Here is a 10,229-nt window from a genome sequence, read left to right as displayed (position 1 = left end):
TTCAACTCCTCAAAATTACTATTGTCTTTCTGAACCCCAACCCTGGATGAGCCCAACCGCCTTTTTCTGAGCAGACCCCACACTGGAGAAAAGAACACAGACCAGGAGACTGAGGACTCCAGATCGATGGCCATCCACCTCAGCTGGGCCATCTACACTGCCAACAATTTCTCTGTCTTAGTCCCATGGGGCCCGCCCTGAGGAGCACAGAGCTCTTCGAACCTAACCCTAACCCAGCTCCTCCGGGGCCTGAGCCACATTGCCTGCTCTCTTCCTTCTATATGGACCTCTCCCCCATCCCAGAAAGTTTAAACAGCACTAAACAAGTGAGGGTGCTCTAGTCTCTCCCACCTGAAAAACAAATAAGGGGCCAGCCCGGTGGCGCAGAAGTTAAGTGCGCACGCTCCGCTGCGGCGGCCCAGGGTTCGCTGGTTTGGATCCCGGGCGTGCACCGACACACCACTTGGCAAGCCATGCTGTGGCGGCGTCCCCTATAAAGTGGAAGAAGATGGGCACGGATGTTAGCCCAGGGCCAGTCTTCCTCAGCAAAAAGAGGAGGATTGGCAGATGTTAGCTCAGAGCCGATCTTTCTCACAAAAAAAATAAAATAAAAATGAAAAACATATAAGCCCTCTCTTGAGCACATCTCCCTCCAGCTATTGCCTCATCTCTCCTCTCCTTCATAACCAGATGTCTACGCTCCCTGCCTCCATTTCCCCACTTCCTTACTCCTTGACCTGCCGTCATCTGGCCCCTGCCTCTACCATGCCACAACTGTTCTCACAGGGTCACCACTGGGTACCATACAGTGTTGCTCTGACACAGCTGACCCTCCTTCCTTCCCTATGTTTCTGACATCACACTCCTGTTGTCCACCTGCATCTCAGCCCCCTCCTCCCATGACGCCTGAGGTTGGAGCTCCTCTAAGATCTCTTATAGGCCCTCTGCTCTCAAAACTTCAACTCCCATCAAACGCTGATGCCTCACAAATCTACATCTCCAGACAGGTTCATCCAACCGCCTATGAGTTCTCCACTCAGATGCTGCAGAGACTGCTCAATCACTGCAAGAGCCAAATTACCTTCTCTTCAACTCACTTCTCCTCTGAGTCCCTCTTCTCAGTGAATGGCATCCCCATCCATCCTGTCCCAGGGCAGACCTGGGCCCAGCACACAGTTAAAGATCAATATTTGCAGAATGAATACACGAATCCTTGATCCTCCCTCAGTCTCCACAGCCAGTCAACAAGACCTGTCAACTTTACCTCCTACTATATCCCTGTGCTTCTTTCTTAATTGAGGCTGGCTGCCTCCGACGCATCTTTCGGAAGGCTTTCAGGACCCCTCAACTCCGGTGGGACAGGGATCTTGCCGGGTGTTCCCATGGCCCGTGACGGCCGCGACACGGTGCAGATCACAACGCACGGTTCGCTGTCCCTGGTCTGTGACACCCCCACTGAACTGGGAGCTCCCTCTCCATAAGGGCTCACAGCCCGGCACCCAAGAGGCGCTCGGTAAGCACTAACTGGACGGAGTCAATCAACGGAGTGATGAGCCCAGCGTGCCACGTGGTCGGCGGCTAGAACCCCGCCGGGCGCCTGACCCTGCAGCTTGCCGGCTCCGTTTGCGCTTCCGGCTCCCGCAGGCCCGACGCGGCCGGCGAGCGCTCCGCCCCTGTCCCACGCGGCGCTCCCGGCGGCCAATGGAAACGGTCCGCGGGGTTCCTTCTCCACATGCTACCCTCAGGCGAGCCAATGGACGCGCCCTGCGGTGAGTCCCGCCCCCCGGCCCGCGCCGCGTTCTGTGTGCCCGCCAATGGGAGCGGCCAGCGTAGCCCTCAAGGGGGCGGGGCGCGGGGGACCCGGGACGCCGTGCGGGCTCGGAACAGCTTCCCACGTCGGCAGTGCCTGCGAGCGCAGCGTGGGCTCTTGTCCTACCCAACCGACGGATGATGGGGGCTCTGAGCGCATGGCGCGGCCTGGAGTGGCTGCTGGGCCTCTACTTCCTCTCCCACGTCCCCATCACCCTGTTCCTGGACCTACAGGGGGTGCTGCCGCGCGAACTCTACCCGCTGGAGGTGAGGGCGCCGTCGGTCCTGGCCGCCGGTCGCCGAGTTTGGGGCCCCTCCGCGCGCTGCGGTTGTGCCCTGGAGTCCCCATGACCTCCCCTCTTCTGCCCTCACCCCCCAAGGGTTCCAGTTCTGCCCCCCTTCCCTCTCGCCTTCTTTAGGTCCTGCTTCGGCTCCTCCTCATCTTTCAATTCTGCGTCTTCCTCGAGGCCTTCTTTGCCCATCCCAGACCCTTCCCCCAAGCTGCTGGGGGCAACACTGGTCCTTTTAAAGACAGTTCTTCCCTGGGTGTGTTTAAGGCTCCCACACCCCACCTCTGGTCAGTTGTCAGTATTTGAGGGAAGTAGCCTGGATGAACCAGTGTCTAAATCACGTGTTGGATTTGTTTTAAAGTTGTGTTTTTTTGGAAGAGCTTTAAAATACCGTCTAATCCCAAAGAAATAATCCAAGGAGAATTAGACCCTCTAAAGGGCATTGGCAGATCGTCATTACTTCAAGATCAGGATCCAGCAACTTTAAAAGCTCAGAAGTAAATTAACGACATCTTTTCAAATCGGCCCTAATTTTAATTGGGTTCGAGTAAGAGTGATCACCTGAGTGGAAATGGAGGCGAAAAGCCTCATTTCCTGGTTGTTGGACAGCATTCTTTACCCCAAACGTTACTTTAATGCTTTTTATTTCTTCAGAGCTACAGTTTTATTTTCGCTGTCTTTTCATGTCTGGACCCTGTAACCTTCCATGGAATCCCTGTCCTCAGTTCTGTGCTCCTCCAGTCGGTCTGTAGAACCATGGGCAAGGCTGACTTGTCTACCTAACGATTTGATTTTGCCTCGGTTTCTCCTTAAATGCTTTTTCTCTGCAGAGCAGGGGTTCTTAACCTTAGGTCCATGAACCTCCATGGTGTTTGCAAAATTGTGTGTGCCTTGTGTTTTCTGGGAGCAGAGTTTATAGCTTCCATCAACTTTTCCAGGGGTCTAACCCTCCCCGAAAGGTTAAGAGCCATGGTTCAACAGTGTACCCCCACTCCATAGTCTTTATTTCCTTCTAAATCCAAGCATAACTGGGAAGACCTCTGACCTACCTTTTCTTGGGAAAAGCGTAGGTTGTGTGACTGCAGTCTGCAGTGACTTGGTTCTTCCAAGAGCTCCTTGAGTGTCTTGGGCAAGTCAGGGCTCTGTAACCTCAACTGTCAAGTAGGAGAGAGAGAGTTGGGTTAAATTACAATCCCAAACATACACAGGGTGTGTTAGTTTCCTATTGCTCCTGTAATGAATTACCAAAAACATAGTGGCTTAAAGCAACACAGATTTATTTTCTTATGGTTCTCGAGGTCAGAAGCTCGAAAGGAATCCTGCAGGACTGGTTCCCTCTGAAGGTCCTGGGGGAGAAATCTTGCAGTTTCTGGTGGCTGCCAGTGTTTCTTGGCTTGTGGCCACATCACTTCAATCTCTGCTTCTGTTATCACTTTGCTACCTTATCTTCTATAGTCCAGTCTCTCTCTGGACTGTGTGATTGCCCTAGACTGGACTGTGTGATGGGCCCTAGATGCAATCACAAGGACACTTGTGATTGCATCTAGGGCCCACCAGCTAACCAGGATAATCTCCCCATCTCAAGATCCTTAACTTAATCACATCTGCAAAGTCTCTTTTGCCAAATAAGGTTGCATTCAGAGGTTCCAGGGATTAGGAGGCAGATATGGGGGGGGGGGCGGCATTATCCAGGCTACTGCACAGGTCAGGGTAGTACATACTCTTTCTAAACAGGTCGGCACAGCTCTGCACTAGCCATTAGTTGCCTTGGAGAAAGGAGAGCCATGTCTGTGGGTTTCAAAGTCTGTGTGGCCAACAAAACTCAGGCAGGCTGCCTGTTTATAATCTCTGATGTTATGAGTCCCTTATTACTGAGCAATTATGTGCCATTTCAGACTTCACAGCTATTGATTTCTTTTTCCTTTCTGCATGTGCCACGCCCACAAGTCCTTGCTGACCACTCACAAAATACAATTAAAATGTGTCCAACATCATGAAGACCCCATTTAAACTTGTATATTTGACTTGGTCAGGTTTTCTCAACTTTGTTTCTTTGATGTTGACTTACTGTAAAAGGTCAAGGACCAGTGCAGGCAGGGTCTGGACAGGCCCTGTGTGTGTCTGTGTGATGCTGATGCTGTTGGAAGGCCTGTGTCTCTATTCACTCTTGGTGTTTTGGGGTGGAGAATGATGGTTTGTTGCTCGTCTATGGGGAAAATAATAATAATAATAAAAGCCTTGAGGGGCCGGCTCAGTGGCATGGTGGTTAGGTTCGTGCACTCTGCTTTGGCGGCCCGGGGTTCACGGGTTCGGATCCCAGGCATGGACTTACACACCGCTTGTCAAGCCATGCTGTGGCGGTGTCCCACATACAACATAGAGGAAGATTGGCATAGATGTTAGCTCAGGGCCAGTCTTCTTCACCAAAAGAAAAAAAAAAAGCCTTGAGTTATTTTCGGATTTTTTTTTGAAAAAAAAAGCCAAAATTTAACATCTGTTCTGTTTTTCCTCTCTAAATAGAAGGAATTTTTCCCTAGAACTAAAAAGCTTGTGGAGATCACCTAATGGTTGTGCTAAAATTTGCATATTAAATATCTTTCTTGGTTTGAACCAGATCAACACTTGGAAAACTCTTACTATGAAACAGAATTTAGTTTGGATTAGAACATGGAGAGGATGGGAAGCATTTAGTAGTATCATTTGCAGCTGGGTAGCATTGCTTCTGTTAAAATAAGGAAAAGCGGGTGAGCATCAGGTCTGAAATCAGTCTGCGCTCTCATTCTAAGGTAGAGAAGTGCAAAATTATTCAGTAGCAACTCCCGGTTTAGAAATCCATGTGCATAGGCCAGGTGAATATTTTAATGGTAACAATGGTAAGTTGAGTCAAATGTGAGTGAGGTATAAATGGAAACCGTTTTATTACCTTTTTGGGGTCTTACCTAATAAGAATAACTCTTAATGACCAGCTGCATGCTGAGATTTTAATAGGATTAAACTTGAGCCTTTCCAAATATGTATTAATTACATTCAGTTAAGTAATCTTAACATTTACTGTGTGCTAGCCATTGTTCTAAAGACTATATAGGGGCCGGCCTGGTGGCACAAGTGGTTAAGTGCGTGCGCTCCGCTGCAGCGGCCCGTGGTTCACCGGTTCGGATCCTGGGCGCGCACCGACGCACCGGTTGTCAAGCCATGCTGTGGCGGCGTCCCATATAAAGTGGAGGAAGATGGGCATGGATGTTAGCCCAGGGCCGGTCTTCCTCAGCAAAAAAAAAAAAAAAAAAAAGGAAGATTGGCAGATGTTAGCTCAGGGCTGATCTTCCTCACAAAAAAAATAATAAATAAAATAAAGACAATATATATTAACTCATTTTATATTACCAATGGTGAGGTAGGTACTATGAATGGGAAATAAGCTTAGTGAGATTAAGTGTTTTGCCCAGTGCCAGGCACTCTGCCCCAGGTCCCGTGCCCTTCCCTACGCGGCGGCCTGTGCCTTGCCTTCCACCGCCCTTAGTCTGGGCCTCGTTCCGGCATCAGGTGGCTATTATATGACTGGGCCGGTGGTTGGGTCCTAATCGATTTAGAGAGCTGGCTGATTATTTTAAATTTTGCTAATCTCCTGCAGCCCTTAGAAATTACAGTGCTGCCTGGATTTATGAAATAGGTGGATCTGAGAGATTGTATACAAATTGAACAGAAAATGAAGTTTGAACCAGAATGCTTTTTAAATTCAGTGGTGAATCTTTTAAAGCAGGTCATTCCCTCCAGCATTTTTTTAAGTAAATCTAGAAAACAAAAACCAATCTTAACATTTAGTCCACGTTGCTTGTTTTACAGATGAGGAACTCGAGCCCAGGAGAGGTGCAGTGACTTAAACTTTATGAATATTTCTACCACATTACCATCCTGACAGGTGCTCAGAAGGAAGCTAAGGGTATTGCTGTGAATTTAAATTTCAAGTCAAGTACAAATTAGAGATCAGTTGGTCAATAAATTGGTTATCTAGCCAGAGCCTTTCTGAAATTAATATTATGCTAACAGAATGTTTGTTTCTGGATATTTGCTTAAAGCCCACTCACAGCAATGAGGCCTCTATTTCACAATAGTGAGCCTTTATCTTTTGATTAAAAATTAACAGGAAAGATATCTTCGTATTTTCCATCGTAAGCCAGATTCTTACTTTGGAAGTTGCCTTTATTTATCGTAATGTCAAGACATGTATTTGGCTTTGAAGGCAGGTGTGTCGAGACAGCGCCATCTCCAGGAGGTTAAATGTGACAGACCTTCGGTGGTCCACATGGTGGGGAGAGCCCTAGGCTTTGGGCTCTGGAAAAAAGTACAAAATGGGCGGCCGCAGGCCCTCCTGCTTCCTTCCTCTGCCTGTGGCCATGTCAACGTGGATCTGCATCTTTTGATTTGACAGTGTAATTGTGACGGTGGGGCCCAAGCTAGGACAGAGACTGCTAACTCTCAAGCCTTGCTGTAGCCTAGAAGTTATATAGTTTGTGGTTTGGGGCAGAGTTTGTTGTTTTACAAACATCCTGCTGGTCTCTTAAAAGAAAAAACTTTAGAACCAGGGGAATTAAGAATGATGAGGGGGGCCTGCCCAGTGGTGTAGTGGGTGGTTAAGTTCTCGTGCTCTGCTTCGGCAGCCTGGGGTTCAAGGGTTCAGATCCCAGGCCTGGACCTACACACCGGTCATCAAGCCATGCTGTGGTGGCGACCCACATATAAAATAGAGGAAGATTGGCACAGATGTTAGCTCAGCAACAGTCTTCCTCAAGCAAAAAGATTAGCTCAGGGCTAATCTTCCTCACCAGAAAAAAAAAAAAAAAAGAAGAACGATGAGGAACTCGAGATTTGGGGGTTATTTAAATTGTCTAGGGCTGGCCCAGTGGTGTAGTGGTTAAGTTTGCATGCTCCGCTTTGGTGGCTCGGGGTTCGCAGGTTCGGATCCTGGGCGTGGATCTACACACCGCTTGTCGAGCCATGCTGTGGCAGGCGTCCCACATATAGAGTGGAGGAAGATGGGCACAGATGTTAGCCCAGGGCCAATCTTCCTCAGGAGAAAAAGAGGAGGATTTGCAACGGAGGTTAGCTCAGAGCTAATCTTCCTCACACACACACACAAAAAAAATAGCTTCTTTTAAATTGTCTAAAAGTGCATCTTCACAGAGGTTAGATTTACCTCCCTTCCACCCCCACCTTCCCCCCACAAAAGACAAGGGCATTCCGTTCATTTCTGTATTGAGGAAATCTGGCCCTCGGAGCTCTGTGTGCAGTTGCTGCTGTGAAAGGACAAACATCAGGATGGTTTCCACATCTGTCATTTTGTTTATAAAGAATGATATTGTTGGCAGATGTGTCACGTTTGTGTCATTAGGAGCCTACTAAGTGCCAGATATTGTTGCTCTTGACAGTGGGCACCACACCTGGATGTGTGTCATCACAGAGTCAGGAACAAATGCTGGGTAGCACAGAGGGGCTGGGAGAGCTGAGCAAAGCTTCTCAGAGAAGGTCACATTTGAGGTGGAGCTAGTGAGTTTATTAAATGACCATCTAGGCTGCATCACAGAAGCCAGTTGGGTGTGCCACCTGCTGCCAAGGGGGCTAGGTGATAAAAGACTCTTGCAATGGGTTGGAGCTGCTGAGCCTGTCCTGCCAGGTGGCTGTATTCACCGTGATCTTTATCTTTTCCCAGCTGAGAAACATGCTGCAGTGGTATACTAAGGAGTTCAAAGACCCTCTGCTACAGGACCCCCCAGTGTGGTATAAGTCCTTCCTGTTTTGCGAGCTTGTACTGCAGCTGCCTTTCTTTCCCATTGCAACGTACGCCTTCTTCAAAGGTTGGTAAATGGCGGGGGAAATCCCATTTTTGCTCTGAAATCAGGTCCCAGAAATCTTTTGGGAAAGTATCTCCAAGGGAGAGGGGAGTGTGGTCCCTGTAGTTTGTGTGAGGGTAATATAGGATCTTGTGGGAATGGCCAGGATAGATCTTCTAAAGGGACGTTAATGTGGCTCTGGCTAATGTCTGTGGTCAGCTGGGCTGCATGACTGCCTCAGTCAACTGGAAATCTCTCATACACATGACACCTGAGGCTACTTAAAGGTTGAATTTGTTCCTTTTTATTGTTTTTCCCCCCATGGAATTTTTTTCTTTTATTGTTGGCTTTTATTTTTCTGCTTTGGGTAGTATCATACTGGCTTATCAGCAGTAACATCAAGCTGATCCCTAAAGGGCTTAACTTCTCATTTAAAAATTATTCTTATGGTGTCCCCATATGACCAATGCTTTCATAAAGGTGGCCAGACCAGTGTGCGTGGTTAACTAAGCTTGTACAGCTTATTTCGTACTGGAACCCCCAAATCCATCTCCTGCCAGAATCTGTTGATCTTCTCACTTCTGTATAATTACTTAACAAACAGATGCCACTGGCAGGCACCCCCGACTTGCAGCTTACACCAAACAAATTTAACTAATGGCCGTTTTCCTACCCTAGAGTTTTGTGAATTGAATTCTGACCCTCACCCTTGTTCTTTGGCAGCTAGTTCACTAGGGCCCCAGCTGTCACATAAGTTTGCGTGTTATAACATCCGGTTTTCCATTTGTCTCCACTTGGAAAAGGAGGTAGAATGATTCAGCTGAAAGGAGCAGGCAGAGACAAGGTGAATGTTGTGGGCATCCTGGAGTCATGAACAGACCTAATGCTTATCTCTTTCTCTTCCCCTGACAACTTCAGGAGGCCGCAAGTGGATCCGCACCCCTGCGATCATCTATTCAGTTCACACCATGACAACACTAATCCCAATACTCTCCACATTTCTCTTTGAGGATTTCTCCAAAGCCAGTGTTTTCAAAGGACAAGGCCCTGAGACTTTCCATGAACGACTAACCCTCATATCTGTCTATGCCCCCTACTTTTTCATCCCTCTTCTGATTCTGCTTTTCATGTTGCGGAGCCCTCAATACAAATATGAGGAGAAAAGAAAGAAAAAATGAGAGAAATAACCACTGGCCCAAGGGTGAGGTGCCCACAGGGCAGTTTCCTGTTGGACCCGGTACAGGGAACACTGTTCAGAACCCATGTCTTCAGTAACATGAAACACGCTAGCAGCAACACCCAAGATCAAGACACCCGGGGAGCCACGTCAAACCTTCACCTTCCAAGCACACTGGCACAAACAGACCAATCACCTGAGGATGGGCAGAGGGGTACAGCTAGGTGATAAGGAAGTGGTGCCAAGTACCTCACTGTGTGCCCAAGTTCATTGCAGGATTACTAAAAGCAGGACCAGACCAGAAACTGGATAAACTTCCAAGAAACATGGCCTGCATGGCATGTGCATGAGTCATTTGACCCACATTATACATGTGACTAAATGTATAGAGACTCATGATTCTCCACAGCATATCACTAATCAGCAAAATGAATACTGAGATGTTTCAGGCCATTTTTAAGTTTGAAATTATGCCACCTTAATATTCATTAAAAACTATATCATGTTTTCTTGCCCCCATCCCTGGGGGGAAAAAAATTCTGCAAGAGATTTAAGCTTAGTTTTCTTTAATGCTCAGGCCTGGCGTGACCCTCAGTCAGAAACAGGTTAAACTGGAAGGTGTTTTGTTTCTGTCCTAAACAGGTTGGCCCAGGAGAAGAGATTTTTTAAAGTCGCCCTTTTTATCCTCTTTCCAAACCTTGTCCTATATTTTTATAGACAACCTGACGTAAGTTCCTTTACTCTGAGGTCTGGTGTCTTAAACCTGATCTGAAGGTGTGCTTCCTACTGGAGAACTTCATCCTTCCTAATGGTTTAGTCATTCCTTCCCATCTTGTTCTCAGTTGAAGGGGGTGGGGGGGCAGCTGGGCATGACATGTCCAGTGTGTACATACAGGGTCTCTTCATGTTAGTGCCTGGTGCTCTATTAGCTTTCTCTAAATTCGTACTCAAGGCCAACCCCCCAAAAAGACCTGTGAACACACAGGGAAAATGGTAGAAACTAGTCCCAGTTAGTTCCCTCTTTTTGCCTGTTTTGCTCACAAGCCACACTGGTCTGATTGTTGGGAGTATCGTCTGACCCATGTGTCTGATCCTGATCCAAATAAAAGTAGTTGCTGACCACTGTCT

At 47.8% G+C, this 10,229-nt stretch overlaps 1 protein-coding gene across 1 annotated transcript; it reads left to right on the top strand.

Annotated features, from left to right (window-relative positions):
- Positions 1–1,878: 1,878 nt before the first annotated feature.
- On the top strand, positions 1,879–10,224 carry TMEM97 (transmembrane protein 97). The gene is made up of 3 exons (XM_058560290.1): positions 1,879–2,076; positions 7,804–7,948; positions 8,843–10,224. The coding sequence occupies exons 1-3, from the start codon at positions 1,948–1,950 to the stop codon at positions 9,100–9,102; spliced, it is 534 nt and encodes a 177-aa protein (XP_058416273.1). The 5' UTR covers positions 1,879–1,947; the 3' UTR covers positions 9,103–10,224.
- Positions 10,225–10,229: the final 5 nt, after the last annotated feature.

This window comes from Diceros bicornis, chromosome 18, assembly GCF_020826845.1.
Source record: "Diceros bicornis minor isolate mBicDic1 chromosome 18, mDicBic1.mat.cur, whole genome shotgun sequence".
Taxonomy (NCBI): Eukaryota; Metazoa; Chordata; class Mammalia; order Perissodactyla; family Rhinocerotidae; genus Diceros; species Diceros bicornis.
This window is presented reverse-complemented; position numbering and strand designations above follow the sequence as displayed.